The 17,205-nt window shown below is 40.2% G+C and overlaps 1 protein-coding gene across 3 annotated transcripts in view; it reads right to left on the bottom strand.

Moving 5' to 3' along the window:
* Positions 1 to 17,205, bottom strand: part of TTLL12 (tubulin tyrosine ligase like 12) — a 28,456-nt gene that overhangs the window by 5,194 nt on the left and 6,057 nt on the right. For 2 of the 3 annotated variants that reach the window (XM_006031528.3, XM_006031527.2), the window contains exons 2-11: positions 14,662 to 14,837; positions 11,429 to 11,627; positions 10,376 to 10,535; positions 9,593 to 9,726; positions 7,146 to 7,222; positions 4,414 to 4,530; positions 4,123 to 4,317; positions 2,517 to 2,628; positions 412 to 563; positions 237 to 318 (exon numbers count right to left, since the gene is read on the bottom strand). In XM_006031528.3, the coding sequence (XP_006031590.1) occupies positions 237 to 318; positions 412 to 563; positions 2,517 to 2,628; positions 4,123 to 4,317; positions 4,414 to 4,530; positions 7,146 to 7,222; positions 9,593 to 9,726; positions 10,376 to 10,535; positions 11,429 to 11,627; positions 14,662 to 14,807 (1,374 nt within the window). In that variant the 5' untranslated portion in view covers positions 14,808 to 14,837. Of the gene's footprint in view, positions 1 to 236; positions 319 to 411; positions 564 to 2,516; positions 2,629 to 4,122; positions 4,318 to 4,413; positions 4,531 to 7,145; positions 7,223 to 9,592; positions 9,727 to 10,375; positions 10,536 to 11,428; positions 11,628 to 11,971; positions 12,026 to 14,661; positions 14,838 to 17,205 lie in introns of all 3 variants that reach the window. The other variant, XM_006031530.2, reaches the window with a different exon arrangement.

Genomic DNA, 17,205 nt, shown 5'->3' with positions numbered 1-17,205 from the left:
TTCCCTACATGGTCATTTTTAATAAAGTTCCAAGATCTGTGCCATCTTCTATCACTAAGTTTCTTGATCTGCTTTCCAGGTAACAGCTGCATCAGGGCACTTACCACCTGTAGAATTAATGCATTGATGGAGGAAAAGGGGAGAGGTTGCATCTGGTAAGTCTAGAAAAAGGACCCGTTAGCACTCCATGTGATTGAAAAATGTACTTCCCTGTGTCCCTCAAATTGTTCACTTACCTGTTTTAGTGTTACACCAGGAGCATAGTTCATGACTGTAAAATGCTTCTCGTAGTCATCCAATTCATCAAGAGAAAATGCTCTAACCAACAGAAGGGAGAGATTCTGTTAATTACACATGGTCACAGAAAACCAAGACATCTTAAGTCCTTCAGTCCTAGGAAACAATTATTACCGATTTGAGAAGCGCAGCCAAAATACATCATAAACATACAGCTTGAGTGGGTTTACAGATCGCAGCAAAACAACATAACGAATGTCAAATTTAACCATCCCCACATCTTCCCGCTGAAACAAGACTGGATTTTCAATATACTTAGACACTACCTGAAAGAAGAAAGGAAGAGTAAATGCAACTAAACCTTAAGGAATGAAGAAAATGTTCAGTAGGCAAAGTCAGAAATGCTTATCAGTAGGTTTTGATGATCCAAGATTTTCTATTAATATGTTCTAGAGTCAGTTTTCTTTTCAACAAGTGAAATACATAGCTGGTACCAATTCCTTTATTAATAAATTAATCGTTTGAGTGTGCTCCCTCCTATACTAAAGTCTGTCTGCAGAACTAAAATACTTCCTCGCCCAACACAGCACAAACAGTTGTCATCACACTTCTATTTTATTCACTATGGATACTACTAAAACTACTTTATGTGGTCAAGTCCAACTTTTTGTTCTTCCTCAGTTGATCCTGGCATATATCTTCCCAGTACTCCAAGGAAGTTTTTACCACAAAAATAATTAAGACCCTCACTTAAAATGACACCAAGCTCAATGAAGCAGTAGATATGCTGGAGGGCAGGGGTAGGATTCAGAAAGATCTAGACAAATCGGAGGATTGGCCCAAAAGAAATCTCACAAGGTTCAAGAAGGACAAGTGCAAAGTCCAGCACTTACGACAGAAGAATCCCATTTACCAGTACAGGCCGGGGACCAACTGGCTAAGTAGCAGCTGTGCAGAAAAGGACCTGGGGGTTACAGTGGACAGGAGGCTGAATAGGAGCATAATGGGCTGCATTAGTAGGAGTGTTGTCACCAGATCAAGGGAAGTAACTCTTCCCCTCTACTCTGCACTGGTGAGGCCACATCTGGAGTACTATATCCAGTTTTCAGCCCCCTGCTACAGAAAGGATGTGGACAAACTGGAGAGTCCAGCGGAGGACAACAAAAATGGTGAGGGGGTTGGAGCACATGACTTCATGAGGAGAGGCTGAGGGAACTGGGCTTATTTAGTTTGGAGGAGAGAAGACTGAGAGGGGATTTAATAGCAGCCTTCAGCTACCTGAAGGATGTTTCCAGAGGATGGAGCTAGACTGTTCTCAGTGGTAGCAGGTGACAGAAGAAGGAGCAATAGTCTCAAGTTGCAGCAAGGGAAGTCTAGGTTAGCTACTAGCAAAAATTCTCTCACTAGGTTAGTAAAATACTGGAACAGGTTACCCAGACAGGTTGTGGACTCTCCATCCTTGGAGGTTTCATAGACCCAGCTAGACAAAGCCTTGGCTGGGATGATTTAGGTGGGGACGGGCTTGCTTTGAGCAGCGGATTGGACTAGATGACCTCCTAAGGTCCCTTCCAACCCTAATGCTCTATGATTACTGACACAGCTCTAAGACTGCTTTTGAAGTAAAGGCTAGGTCACAGGAAAGCCAGTTTTGATTTTTTTTCTTATAAGTTCTTAATAATATGTAAAGTATAGCTGGTTTTAATCAGCTTTATCCTGACCTAAAATAATGATACAACTTTTAACATGTTTTTACACTGAGATTTGTATTCCAAAAAAATAATAAGGCAATAATGTGCTTATGTGACATTCTGATATAAGCACACACACAACTGGCTCCCATAAAAAAGCTGTTATGCACCCATCCTTGCTGCAACAGGTGCTTTGTATGGTAAGGGAATGAACTAATGATAATAATCACCCTGAGTGAAGCAGCATTAACCTTCATCAATTTACAGCTACCACCAGCTGTGTGTGATATAAGGATTTCACTCTCCATTCTGAGATTTCTTGAGTTACATTAAAGCAGCCACACATTTGTCAGGGCATGTTTTATGCCTCAAAGAAACAAAGGCGTGGCCTACCCTAAGCAAACTGGAAAATGCTCTAACTCTGCCACGGAGAGCTAAGAGATTTCTATTTTAATTCATCACATTCATCCCCTTAATGTACACAGGTGCTCAGTAATCTCCTTTTTCCTTCTATGGGTTTTTTTGTGTTCTTTGCGAGAATAAAGATTTCAGATCTCTTTCACTCCCTATACAAAGCTCGTGTTTGCCAACCTTTGGGCTGCTTTCTCTGTGCCTTATGATATTGTTGAGGTTGTTGGTAATATGGGTGTCTAAACTTCTGGCTAAGTTCCAGGGCTTGCATATCCAGTGATTGTCTTCTCCCCTGCAATAAAAAGGACAAAACAAAAACAAAATGTAATCAAGGGCACATAATCTCTGGAGAGAAATGCTACTAGCCATGTTTCAATCTTCAGGGGTCAGATCCTGCGTGCCTCCAGACTTCTGGAACACATTGGACACAGATTCAGGGATTCATACTTACCTTTTCAGTCACACTTCTACTGTTAAATCCCATGTTCTTACATACACACCACGACTACATCATACGTTTTTGATGCTGTAGAGACAGGGCTCTAAACTATTCTGACCTGGCTGGAAGTTGACTTGAGAAAATTGTAGGTGGGTGTTTAAAAAAAATTATAAAAATTAAACACCCACCTACAACTTTATCAAGTCCACTGCTCAGAGCTTGTCAAGTTACAGGACAACACAGAGTTCATCTACTGTTCATGGATTCAGAGACCTATCTTTCTAATTCAGAAGAGCTCAGCTTTACCCTCTACTACATAGGGATTTGAAGAGGGGAGCACTCCTTGAAAAGCTCTGGCAAGATAAATGATACCGATCTGTGAAGGCATCCAAAAAAAGATGCTCTGAATAATCACAGGCAGTTGACAGCAGTTAACCATGTAATAATAGTTACAGCAGTAGTCCTAGTTAATGATCTGTTTTAGTTTACATGCGGATAGTTTATTTTGGAAGCTCTCTCTTCCACTCTTGCCACACTGGTTTCATGATCATCTTTTGCAAAATACATAGCATTAGAGGGGTGCATTCCTAGCCTGTCCTACTTTATTTTTCCTCATAGCTAGGTCTTTCAGGAACAATATCTTTTGTGTGCTGCAGGGAAGCAGGTGAACGAGGCAACTTTTAATAGATGGTAATTTAACTAATCAGGAGGCTGATTCTCAGGTGTGGGTACTTCATACCAGGCAGAGGTTATTTATTTTGGTGACAATATGAGATGTCTATTTTTTTCCCTTTGGTAAGAATCAAGAAGTTAGTTATTATCAAGCTCCCCGGACCTCAAAGAGGCTGCAGTAGTGGGAAGAGTTTACAAGTAAGGCAACACAGAATGCATAATGAAAGTCTGATTCAGATTCATTTTGGGATCCCTACAAGGGCTTAAGGTTAGTTCAAACTCTGATCTCTGTTTTCACCTCCATAGAGAAATGCAGCGTCTTAAGGATGAAAACTGAGGCACAACCACTGCTCTAGTTTTAACTGCTAAAATGAGTCATTGGCATACAGAGAAAAACCTAGCTCTACTGAATAAAACAGAATATTGCTGTTGATTTCAATGGGGACCAAGATTTTACCTCATGCATTTCAAGGTGAACCACTTACATATTTTACCATTTGATATATTAAAAATAAAACCCAGGCTTTCCAGATAAAATTTACCCAGAACATAACTTGAGGGCAGCAATACAATTTAATGGCAGCAGATTAGCTGCTTGCTTTTAATTGAAAAAAAGGCACTGACTGGTACCCAAAGAAAGCCGGTAGGAAAACCTAAGAAACAGGTCTGACCTACCTTCTTTCACGCTGCTGAAAGTAGCTGATAAACTGGGGAAATTCTGTATGAAGATTAAAAGTACGAGGAAGCCATCTTGGCCCATCTGGCCTTCCAACTCTTCTGGATATGGATGCTAGGCAATCCTTGACTGTCAAGAGGTTCTCGCATGGAAACTGATTCAACATCACATGGGGCCTTTCTTCACTTAGGCTCCTACAAGAGATACAGTTCATTCAGAGAAAGTGCACCATGGAACAGGGCTTTTGTATGGCAATAAAAAAATTGTACTTGCAGAATAACAGTTACAACCTGTAATCTTTGAAGTGGGAAAAATTGTAGAGGATGTCAGCATCTCTCTCGTCGTCAGTGAACACAAAACGGGGGTGTTTCAAATTGTTGAGGACTTGCTGAATGTCTGTATAAACCCTGGGAGAAAGCAAAAGAAATTTATATGAATGAAGCTTTCTATCTGAGAAGCATTTCCCCACTGGGATTCTATTATCTGAATAGTAAGCACCTATATTGCTACTAACAAGACTTAATTTGACTTGGTAATTTGGGAGGATGAGTTTTGCACTTGGCCAGTCACAGGCCTTTATACATTTTCCCCCCTACAAAATACAAAGAATCCTGAACACTGTCTGCATTTCCCCAGCCGTTGCTATGTGCATTTACGTAGACTCACTGTGCAGGGCACTGAGCATCCTTTATTTTCATAAACAGATCTTTATTTTCTCCCTTCAGAATCTGAGGCCATGTATAGATGTTCAGTTTCTACCATGAGAATTACTGTTCTCCCAGTAGAAACCAAAAATGAACAGATTTTTCAAACTTTTTTTTTTTCTCTTGGAGCAAAAATCACTGTTCCAAGAGGAGAAAAAAATATCTCACAACAACCAGATAGAAATTACTTCTCAGAGGGTTTTTCCTGGGAGACTAAACATCTGTACACTTTCCCCCAGCTTAACATTTCTTGGGAACCAGGAGTAGAGCTGGGGAAAAAGGCTTCTGTGCCTTCCAGAGATGGGTATCACCATAGTCTGGAGAAGGAATGGGTGGCAGCTGCTCCCACCCATCTTGTAGACCAGGAGTGGAGGGGATGAATAGTTACCACCAGCTCCTCATACTGGAGTTCCTTTGCCACACTGTTCCCTCTCCTCAGTTGCCAGGCACTGGGGACTGAGCGCAGGGAGTGGTGCTGTTCCTCGTCTGCTTAGCTAAGTGTTACCAGTGATTTGAAAGCTGGAGGCCAGGAGCCAGGCTTGGAGAGTTTTTCCCTGAGCCTGGCTCCAATTTCACTGACTTCACCTGCCTGCCCCCTCACTGCTGCTCAGCTAAGTGACCGAATGTCAGAGGCAGTGATTTAATAGTTGGCAGAACTGGGAGCCAAGCTTGGGAAGCTCTCTACAGGGTTGCAAAGCCCCTGCCCACTCCTCACTCTGGAGCCCCAGGTTCCTGGAATGGGCAGGGGCTTTACTCTGTCCACTCCATACCTGGGTAACTGGGAGCTGAGCAAAGGGAGCAGTGCTGCAAGACCCCTGTCTGCGTCTCACACCAGAGTCATCAGGAATGGGAGGACTGGAGTAGCTCATGTCTTCTTCAGACTGGGATCACTCTGGTGTGGGGAAGGCACATGGAACAGGAGAGAGGGGGCAGTTGCAGACTGAACATCTGTACTACTCCTTCTCTCGAAAGTGAAAATTTCCACTGCTAGAAATAAATGTTTGTACATAGCTTCAACATTCAAAAAAATGTATATGCTGGAGTTTGATATATATGCCAAGCGAGAAAGAAGTGAATTTGACCTCACCAATTTAGAAGCAGAACTGCAATGTAGGATTGAGTAGGTTGTTGGAGAACCCCTACTGAAAATGTTCACTTTTTGATCTAATTTAAAAAGTGTAACAAAATGAGACACGTCATGAGTTCCCCAGTACAAAACTCCCTTTGAAGTATATTTGTTACTTCACACCAACTAACTTTGCAGTTTGTCAAGCTCAAATTACTGAGGAAGAAAAACAACATTAAAGACAAAGTGATTCAAAAAGGCAAGCAAAACATCAAGACAGAATCAGCCATAACTAATACTTCCTCAAGAAGGGCCACATCCCTACTCCTCCCCAACCCTGTACTGGTTGGTTATGCAGAGCCAGGCTATATACTTGATTTTGTGCCATCTCTTCTACCATCAGTCAAATCAGATAACACACCGTCTTAAAGAGAGATGTAACAGAGCATCCTTTAGGATAATAGGGTCTCTTATACAGATCATTAATGCAAAGGCAAAAATACAGCCTCTGGCTATATAAAGACATCAGTCTTGGAGCGGGATCAGCCGTGCTGGGGTTTGTTGTAGCACAGCTGATCCATTTTACTGGGTGATGCAAACATTGCAGTGCAATATGCGTATCCAGGCAATCCCTCCTGGGGGATTCTTAGGGAGTGCCTCTGCCAGCAGAGAAACCTGGACAGGCACTCCAGGGGCTTCCTACGCCTTCCTGCAGCCTCCTACGAATTCCTGCAGAACTCCCAGGGTGTGCAGGATCAGCCCCAGGAAGACCTGGGAGCACCTGTCCCAGGCAGCTAGAGTGAAGGTAGCTCAAGGCTGCCCATGCTTTCCTGCCATAAAGCAGACACTTGCTGCAAAAAAAGCAGAACAAGTGTTTGCCACCTATTGTCATGGCTCCAATTTTGGGTATTTGTGGCATGACAAAAGGCATGGGCATCTGTCTGCTTGAGCTTTGTGCCATCATAAATATTTTTATGGCACAAAGGAGAGCAGCTGGCCTCAGCCACAGCTCATACCTCAGAACAGTCTTCATTGTATGTCACTCCCTAAATGTCATTTTATCAGGCTGATGTCCCTTTGCTCAGCTCCCAGTTACCCAGGTACAGAGCGGAGAGAGTAAAGCCCCCGCCCATTCCATGCACCTGGGACTCAAATCACACAGACAGGGGACAGCACCACTCCCTGCGCTCAGTCCTGGTGTCTGGCAACTGAGCATGAAGAATTTTAAGGCATTTCAGTCATAGATACTTACTTGAAAATTTTATTCTTGTCATAAACTGGTGGACTTATTGCCACAGGCAGTTTCTCCTTGTTTTCATTTAAAATAGCCTAAAAAAAGAAATAATATTATTAGGTAAAATAAATCAGTTTCAGACTTTATAGTCTTAGAAGGGAAATGAACAGTAATTTAGTTGCCAAACTGAATAACATTTTTAAGTATATGAAGAAAGTATTGACAGAAATGAAAAGGAAACCATTAAAAGACAATTAAAAAAAAAAAGCAAAAAAAAGGTACTTCTAGCAAGCAAGAGGGAAAAAAAAGAGTTAAAACGACAATTATCTTTAAATAGTCATAAGAAAGCTTTATTAATATTGGCATATGAAAGTTGACCTGGGGAATAAACATTCCTGTCTTCCTTCCTACCCAAAGATTAAAATAAAAGATTTGCATCAAGTTAAAAACAAGAGTTCCCCTCCATATTAGGTGAATCACATTGTTTAGAAGATCAATGTAGATTTCCCCAAGTATGTAAATAATATAAATGTTATAACAGAAGTGTCTTTTGTGGAAAACAAAGGCATGATCTAGTTTAACAGCATCGTGTATGCTTTGAAGTACACCAAACTGACTCAGCAGCCAAAGAATCAATAGCTTTGTTAGCCTAACTCTACTCCTATAGGAGGCACTTTTATTACGGACTTAGTTAAATTATGGGAGAATTAGGCCAAAACCAAGTGCTTTTGAAAATCCCATTCTCTCTGTCTTTGGTATTTTTAAATTGGAAAAAAAATTGTCACTTTTTGCTCAAGTAGCATAATCCAGCACACACACAGATTCCTAATCCTTAAAATTGCTGTGGCTGGAGATTTAGTTATACATAACTGAAATGGGGGAATTTAAGGCAGATCCTTGCCACCTTTCTCCACAAGACATTGGACCACAGAAATACAGACTGATCCTTCTTTTCACTACAGAAAGAGAACACAACCGTTACTTTTAAAAGCAGAGTATTATGTTTTAAAAATTATTCAGGCACTGTTACAGAAATCAAATAAATTATTTTTAATATATCCTATTTTAACTTGTAATTTTCAGAGACTTTTTCTAGGGAGAAGCTAAAATAGCAGAACATAAGTAGTAGCAGTTGCCTGGTGTTTCTGCGATAAGCAAGTTTGTGGTTCTGAAAAAATGTCAACGTTTTGACTAGAAGATCAAATTTAAAAAGGGAAGCTAGTCAAAGAAAGTATATTTCAGGAAAAAATATTTTTCCTGGTTTTTACATGCATCCAAAATTGGAGGGAAGCATTGGTAAAAGAAGATGAAATATAAATTTCACTAACCACCCTTTCTTTCTGCTTTTCCTGTTATCCTTCTCTGTCTTTTGTATTTAAGGCAAAGGCAGGGTAGAGATGCATCCTAGAGACTAAATCACAGATGCATAGGCGTATGTGAGCCTGAGCTCACTTCGTCAGATGTATTTTGTATTTAAATCACTATTTTTATTTGAGAGCCTCTCTCTGCATGATCTTGCACAGTCTCTGATGAAGTGAGCTGTGGTTTATGAGAGTTTAGGCATCTCTGATTCAGTTAGTTTGTAAGGTGTACCTCTATCTTGCTTTCTACAAATGCTTATTAGCTGTATACAAATTATTTTATTTATTAATTTATAGAAAGTGTGGATTCAATGACTTATAAAACAATGTTAGAAAAAAAATAGCGGGTCAAATGTTGTCTCTGCTCCACCAATTCCTTAAAGTTGTAAGATGAAATGAATAATTAAGTTGTAAATAAGATCTTGTTCCTTACAGAAAGATTAATCATTTTGTGTATTTCAGTCTTAACTAGAATGTTTGTAACAATCAACACACATGGAATGATCTGGCCTGATGCTGCCTCTAGCATCTAACTTGAAACCCAGCTATTAATATACTGAATTCCATACAAACTGGGTATGGAATTCAGACAAATACCCAGTTGAAAAGTAAAATATAGCTGAAAGGCTTCTCCAGAACACTCATTGCTTCTGTTATAATAGAAAAAGGCATCCATCTTACATATTGGGTCTGTAATGGCATAGCATGAAACCAGCATGTTCATTTCTTGACCACATCTCTGCTATTGAAAAATGTAATTATTAGTTTAAAAAAAAAAAAATCATTAAACCCCATGTGACAATCAAAAACTGAAAAGTAGAGATCTCTTACAGGGTTTTCCAGACATTCCCCTAGCAGGAGAGATAGATCATCTAAAACAAAGCAGCACAGATATTTTGACAATATCTTTATTTGGATCAACTGCATAGTTGGGAAAAATGTGACAAGTGTTTGGGCACAAGCTGTGCCCAAAAGCTTGTCTAACATTTCTCAGTTGGTCCAATAAAAGATATCACAAAAAATATCCTTTCCTCTCATACACTTCCTGGACCATCATGCTACATCATCACTCGAATCCTACTAAAAGACTCATTAAGATTATACCTGATAGTGATCTTCAGATGGCTCTGGGGTAGAATAGTTGACATCCAATACTTCAGCAGGTGCCCATGGCAACAACATGCATTTCCTGATCAAGCAATCTGTTTCCCCATAGGCATAGTCCCGTGTCACTTCATCTGCAACAGAATATAAAAGTGATTCTTGTCAGACATTTTCTATCAATAATCCTCTTTGCACCACACAAACCCTATGACCAAAATTATGTTATTTACATGACAAGTGCAATGATTTTAAGTTTATATACCCCCACCAACACTGCTCCCTGCATGTGTAGGCGTTAAGATGGTCTTTAGTTAAAAGTTTTCCTCTCCAGAGGATCCATCCCCAACTCTTTCAATACACGGGCTGTACTGAAGATTGCTACATTAGGGTTGCATGAGTGTTTAAATGATTTTACAGCATCAACACTTTCATTTTCCAACTCATTTCTCATTAGATGACAGGCTAAAATCGAAGAGAGCTTCTTAATCCTTGATTTCTACAATTGCAGTGAATTTATTTGGCTATATGAGGACCTTCATCTTACCTTCTCATATTTAGGAAGACTCAGGATGCCACAAAAATAAATGATATTTGCATCTTATGCCATTTAAAAATATATCCAAATAACATTTTTAAACTACCTGAAATGTTCTGAAGTTTTCTTTTTAAGGAGAAAAACTCCACTTAATTTAACTGTGACAAAGGCTTATAAAAGTTTGGCTTCAGTTGATTTTTGGTATAAAAACAAGTGACTGACACACACACACACACACACACACACACCTCCAGTTTCAAGGTCTCTTAAAGGCCAGAGAACAGTGTAAGCAATTTGTTGAGACATATAAAATAAAGGTGCTGTTGCAAAGGTGGGCTCATCTGAATGCTGAATTCGGGATCCAAATTCATCCATAATATACCAGACAGGAACCTTCTCCTCTGCAGTCTACAAATTAAAAAAAATTATCACAAAATAACACTCAAAATATGCACATGACACTACAACAAGAATCCTGTAAGACAGGTGGCACTAACCATGCACACTAAAGCCATTCTCCTGTGCTCCAAATCAAATAAGAGTTAAAGTTTCTCGCTATGAAAGTTAGGATAAATTTTACTGAGTAGAAAGGCTTATAGACCACTTCAGTAGATTGTCAAGTGCTTTGCAAAGTACCCATTATTCCCATTTTACAGATGGGGAAACTGAAGCATGGAGGTAAAATGTCTCAACTGAACTTATGTGGGCAGATCAGGGCCAGAGTTGGTAAGGGAACTCAAGTCCCTCTCTGAAGCATTACCCTGTAGACCACAGTAACTCCCAGAAGAGTAGCTTTAAAAATATGCTTGAAGAGAAGAGTTCTTCAATAATCCCTTCTACAGCTTTAGCTCCCAGCAGTTTCAGGATACACTTAATACAGTTAAGGAACGAAACATAAGTTACTGATAAAAAGCTCACTTAATGCATGGTTGTTTGCACAGCTGCCCTACCTTCTTCCTTTGTTAAGAGAGTGCTTATTCTCTTGTGTATTTAAAGCTATGGGAAAAAGTGTAAGAAAGGGAAACAAGATTCCTCACCCTCCTCATTCCTCTCCCTTGTAGCATGTTCTTCTTTGGGTTAAGAGGGAAACTTTGTGGGCAACCCTGTTAGAAGACTCTCAGCTTGTCACTGCTCTTTTGCATTTCAAGGTACTCCCTCCTATGAAGAGCAGTGCATTTTAAATGCCTCTAAACGGAGCGTTTCCCACAAGAGACATGGAAAACTAATACCAACTTATTGGAACCAGGACCCTGAAGTGCACCATAATATTCTTGATTAAAAGAGTCATTTTAAAGCCTTACCCCCTGAGATAGCTGGTAGGTTTGGTTGTATTTCCACATCTCCTGCAACACTTGCTCGATACTTCCTTCATCCGGGACTTCTCCATGAAAATCTACTCCCATAAGGTTTGCCATTCGGTGAAGCAGACCAGGAACTTGCAGCAGCTGCTGGCGTGCATGTTCCACATGGTAGGTCCAGGCATGGTCGATAAGAAAAATGCTTAGAGAGAGAAATTTCAGTAACATTACAACAATATGCCTCTTGCATACATGTGTACAAAGTACAATGCTCCTGTAGAGAAAAGACTGCTTTTTTGTAGAAGGTATAACAGCCAAACTATTCCTTTCATTCAAAATGAGTTCTGTGATGATGGTACAGAAAGCCCAAGTAGGAAGTTCTGCTTTTAGCAAGTGGACTGCACAGTAGCTGCTATTTCTACAAAAGACATGGTGAATAGTTGAGATGCTGAACGAATCATTTCCACTTGGCCATCCTGATTCTCCTTCGTGGCCTTGGACACACTGATGTGGTCCCCATCAATAAATAAGGTTAGCAGTGCTCACCTTCCACTAAACATGTGAAGAGGTGGTCATGTTTCAGGTACTGAGACTTGGTATCTTAAAAAAAAAAAAAAAGCTTATTACAATGCAACAGATAAAGCAATATGACCATCCCCACTAGTTTCACAGATGACCTCAGAAACTAGAGAGGGAGAGGCAGCATCAATACAAGTCTCTCTCTTTTAATATACAGATTTAGACTGAGATTTTCTAAACTGCTCAGTTGTCATGCCCAAGTACCATTAGATTTAAAGCGAATAAGGCGCCTAAATCTCCCAGGCAGTTTCAGAAGTTCTGCTCTGATTTTATCTAAAAAAATTCCAAAACTGGAAGCCCCCTTTCCTGACCAGTAATGTCCTATTTTCAGCTATAGGAAACTCATAGGAAAGAGAGAACAATTGGATTTAATCAGAAAATATTTCCCCCCCGCAAGATGGTTATAATCCTCTCACAGATGAGGTCTGATTTCTTTCACTGCCCTAACTTACCTTTTCTTCCAAAAAAGAAAGAACACACCACTGAGCTTATCATATATTCACATTCCTGATTATTGCAACATCTTACTTGCCCAGAACAACAAATAACAGCCCTTTAGCTGCTTCTAAAGACAAAAAGCATTTCACCTTCATGATATAATTAGGCTTTGAACCAGCTTTACAATTATATGGGTGTTCTAGCTCAACTATGTTCATGCACACTTGAACAAACTGGTAATTTAAACTTCAAATCACTCACATGATTTGGAAGTGAAAATTTAGCTTTATGGGGAGAAATAAGACTGATTTACAGTGCCTGCTTGAGAAATAGCTCCAAGTCCCTCTTGGCAATAAATAAGAACTTTAGCTACAAGACTGCTTTACTAAAAAGGGTGATTTTTTTTTAAAACAACCTTTCTCTGCTAAAGACTGAAGATTTGAGAACTGAACAGTCTCAGTTTTGAAATCATTTCTGGTGAGGGAAGGAACTCAATAATATCGCTGTGTTCCCTTTCATAACCTATAAAGACCCTGTAAGGCGGCTCATTTATTAGAAGTCTAAACAGACAACTTTTATACAAACTGTAACTGTTTTAAAACATTTTCTGAAGTGGTTAGTAGGGAGCAATGTTTGAAAGTAAATCAATTATTCGTCAGATAAATTTCTTGCGTATGATAAGCCAGCTTCTTTTGAAGGACACTAGTAAAAGATTTTTGTTTAGGTTTGTTTTCTTTTTTCGTTTCTTAAGACAGTCAAATCATATGAACAGATAGCCCTATTCACGAATTATTACTATATTTTCTTGCAGGTAACAGCTCCAGATATACTATGAACCTTGTTTTTGAAAAACATTAAGGAAAAAAAATCTTTGTAGAGAAACTGAGTAGCAGCAGCTAGGAAGACAAGCCTGCTCCCAGCCCTGCATGCCAGGTCTGTCCTGGGGGCCAGGTCAGGGGGCCATGCTCCATGTCTCGGCCCATGCACCAGTTCCAAAGATACATGCCCCCCATGTCCAGAAATATGTGAGCGGGGGGAAAAAGAGCAACATTAATTACCATCACTCCCGTAGTGCCAAATTTCCAGACCCATGGGGATTTCTGTATTTCTTGCATGTAATGTACATCCCAATTTCCACAAGCTGGTTTTGGAGGAAAGGGTGCATGTTATATGCAATAAAATACAAGTAGCATTCAAACAATATATCTGGACTGTCAACAAGCATCTTTCAATCGGTCAATTATCTCCATGCACCAAATGGCGTAAGTTTGTGGACTGCTGAAGAAGTGATTATCTGCAATCAAAGCAATCTAAGTTTCTGACAATAACAATAATGGGTAACATCTCTCTCCTTCCTCCCCTGACCCTTCCATCTGGAACACGCTATTGAACCAATCTGCCTCAAAACAAGCACTATGAGAGCGTAGTTCAAATCTCCAAATCTAGGCATTCCTTGGGTTCTCTGGAAAGACTACTGAGTGATAAGGCTGCTGTACATCTACTACTAGGGAACTAAACTGAACCAAGGACAGCAACTAGCTATCCAACAACATGGCAGGATTTGAGCTAGCGTTCTAAAACTAATATTTCCATTTCCTATTCTTAAATCATTCGTTCTACCTTTTCCTTCAAGCCTCAGATTGTCAACACTGATTTCTTCATTTTGAAAAGATGGCACAGATAGTGTACAACCTCATTACAACAAACACTCATGGGACCTGGAGAAAAGTTTATTAGAAGAGGGTGTGTGCTATAACTGGCAGTCCATCTACTGAATCATAATGATGAAGAAAAAAAAAAAATCAGGTCCTGCTGCTGGGATTATTAAAACCAGGGGGCTGTTATAAACTGAGTTTGTTGTAAGGATTTCATAGACATTACGGCTGGAAGGGACCTTGCAAGATCATAGGGGTTAGCCCTCTGCCCAAGGGGCAGGAAGTCAGCAGGGGTCAAATGATCCCAGCAAGATAGGCATCCGACTATTTTTTAAAGTATCTAGAGTGGGTGCACCTCTGGGGGAGTCTATTCCAGGAGGCTGTGCCTTACTTGGAAACCAAACACCATCTGTAAAATGGGCCCAGTAACATATGGGCTCATCACCTTTCTGAAATAGACAATTAATTTCCTTTCAGTAAAGTAGTTGAGGTTACTGAAGAGGAGCTAAGTACACAAGTTTCAGAACAAGTGAAATACAGGTAAACTCTGAAACCAGAACCTACCTATTGGGATCTGATGCTTGAAGCCCATTCTCATGTGTCACAATAACTTTGAAACAAGGTTCATTTCCAGGATTTGGTTTCTTTTTCAATTCTTCTTCCACTTCTTCATCACCCTCTTCTTCTTCTTCCACCTCTTCTACTTGCATAATCCCAAAAAACTCACCAGCATCAAACACCTAAGATTGGAAGCACCATATAATTAAGAGTGTCTGGTTGACATGGTAGCCAAAGGTTACCTGAAACACACAGCCCATTGTTTAAAGGTGCTGGCTAGTTAAGTCTGACCTGTGATCTGACAGGCTTCTGGCATTTAGCAAGGAACAGATGGATGGATTATAATACTGATTCTTACTTTTTTGTTGTTGCTGATTTATTTGGTTGAGAAATTTCACCTGTTAATTCAGGCAGAAAACTACTTATAGTCCTTCAATTTACCATCTCACACACGCTTTTAAAACTGAAAAGCAGGGGGCCTTTATAGAACTGTACTTAAAAATCAATGCAATTTGTTTCCCAGTCTCTGGATTACAATGAAGCACTCTGGAGTTCAACCAAGAGAGTTCAGACATAGAAAAAAAGCCTTCTGCAGGGTTTCTCTTTCCAAGAAAAATCATTTTGCATCACGGATTTACCCAATGAAACACATATTCACTCATCCCTGGATGTTCAGAAAGATTTCATACACTGCAGAAAGTGAAAACCATCACTATCTACCACCATACTGAAAGATTTAAAGGGCTTGTTTTTAACCTTCCTAATCATAATTTATAGTTTAGATCAGAGGTGTCAAACTCTATACACTTCTCTCCCATCTACACCCCCCTCTGCCAGATCTGGACCATGGAGTACATCCCTTGCTGCCAGCAAACTCTCCCCATGGGGCTCCATTCCTGGGAATTTGGTGGCAAGCTCCACCCTCATTCATGCCACCCCAGAATTTTTGGCCCCTTCTGGGAAGCTAACAGGCAAGGAGAAATAGATCCACAGGCCAGAACTGGCCCACAAGCTGTGGTTGACACCCCTGGCCTAGATAAATTAAGTATGTTACTAGATCAACTGGAGCTGGATACTGTTAGATCTGAACCTCTAAAGCTATGGAACAGTCTAAATAAAGCAGCTTTTACAGTTCCAAGGCCAATGTATGTTTAAAAAAAAAAAAAAAAGCTCCCTCAGATTTCTGCTAATTTTCTTAGTTTATTTCCTCAGCTCTGTAGCTAAGTACCTGTGAAGTAACACTAGCTAGCAATCACTATTCCATTTGGAATACTAGGTGATGTTAGAAAAATGGAAAGCTAAAATGTAGGCAGGGGGGAGGGGGAGGGAAGCGAAGGGCTGGAACTGTCTATTTTAGGTTTAGCTGCAGCTCCTCACCATAGTATCTGAACATCTTCCATGTAAAAATCAAGAGAAACTACCAAGACGTTGGACTCCAGTGAGTTGTGAACATGTCCATTCCTGGGGACAAAAGTCTGCTTGGGGTACAGATTTTTTTGTTTGGGCGTAGAAAGTTGTCAGTGATGGGTTCACTAAAAAGACATGAGAGTTGGGGCGAGAAGGACTCTATTGTTAGAAGCAGTATTACAGAAAAATATTCACTTTATTGGGAATCGATTTGCTATTATACAATTCAGTGAACATGGGCAGAGCATGCTTTTTTGATACAGAAAAAGCACCAATATCACTTTTTGTACACGTGTGGCCAACGTTAAAGTGTCCTTTATTGCATTATCTAGTAACGGAGACAGGGTTATATTTCACAAAAGCTTTCCTCCATCTCCTGTACTTTTGATTAGACCAAAAATGTCACCCATCAAGCTTATTAGGGAAAACCTCCTCAACAAAACTAAAATATTATCAAGCATTTTCCCTGACAATTTCTACAGTGTATTTATGTTGCTAAACTTAGCTTACCAAAAGCAAGAAGTGCAGCGCCACTCTTAAATAAAAGCAAACAAACAAATCCCAAAACTATGAATAATAGTGTCTGTACAGGTTTTTTTTCCCCTTGCTTCATTAAAAGCCCCACTTACTAGCTGACATGCAACACATTTGTCTGCTGGAACTCAGGGCCACAAAAATCTATGGATCTTTCTGAAGACCTGAGGGTTCATCTTCCAACTGAACACACACGGGGCTGCCCCATTGCATACTGGGAAGTGTTAGGTCTCAGCTCTGTGTTCTCAGGCAACCCTGGCACAGGATGCAGTCTGTCTGGCTCACAAAGAATTTCCCCTCCCTCCCCTCCTCTACCTAAATGAAACTGATTAAGATGCAGTGAGAGACACACTTAAGACCCTCCAGATAAGGGTGACAAGAGTGAAACAACTGCCCTAGGTCTCATTTGCATCTGAGATGGAACCAGATGACCATTCATTTACATGAGAGATGGAGAACAGAAAGCCTGAAGCAGAGACTGCAGTGAATTCTGGGACCAGAGAAGCAGGGGAGCACTGCATGATGGGGAATCTGTGCTCCAAATGCCATGTTCACACACACCCAGCTCAGCATTTATCAGACGAGTTCTAATCTGGATTTACAAAGGAC

This window comes from Alligator sinensis, unplaced genomic scaffold, assembly GCF_000455745.1.
Source record: "Alligator sinensis unplaced genomic scaffold, ASM45574v1 scaffold292_1, whole genome shotgun sequence".
In the NCBI taxonomy this organism is placed as follows: Eukaryota; Metazoa; Chordata; order Crocodylia; family Alligatoridae; genus Alligator; species Alligator sinensis.
The sequence above is the reverse complement of the archived record's forward strand: the minus strand, read 5'-3'. Positions and strand labels throughout refer to the sequence as shown.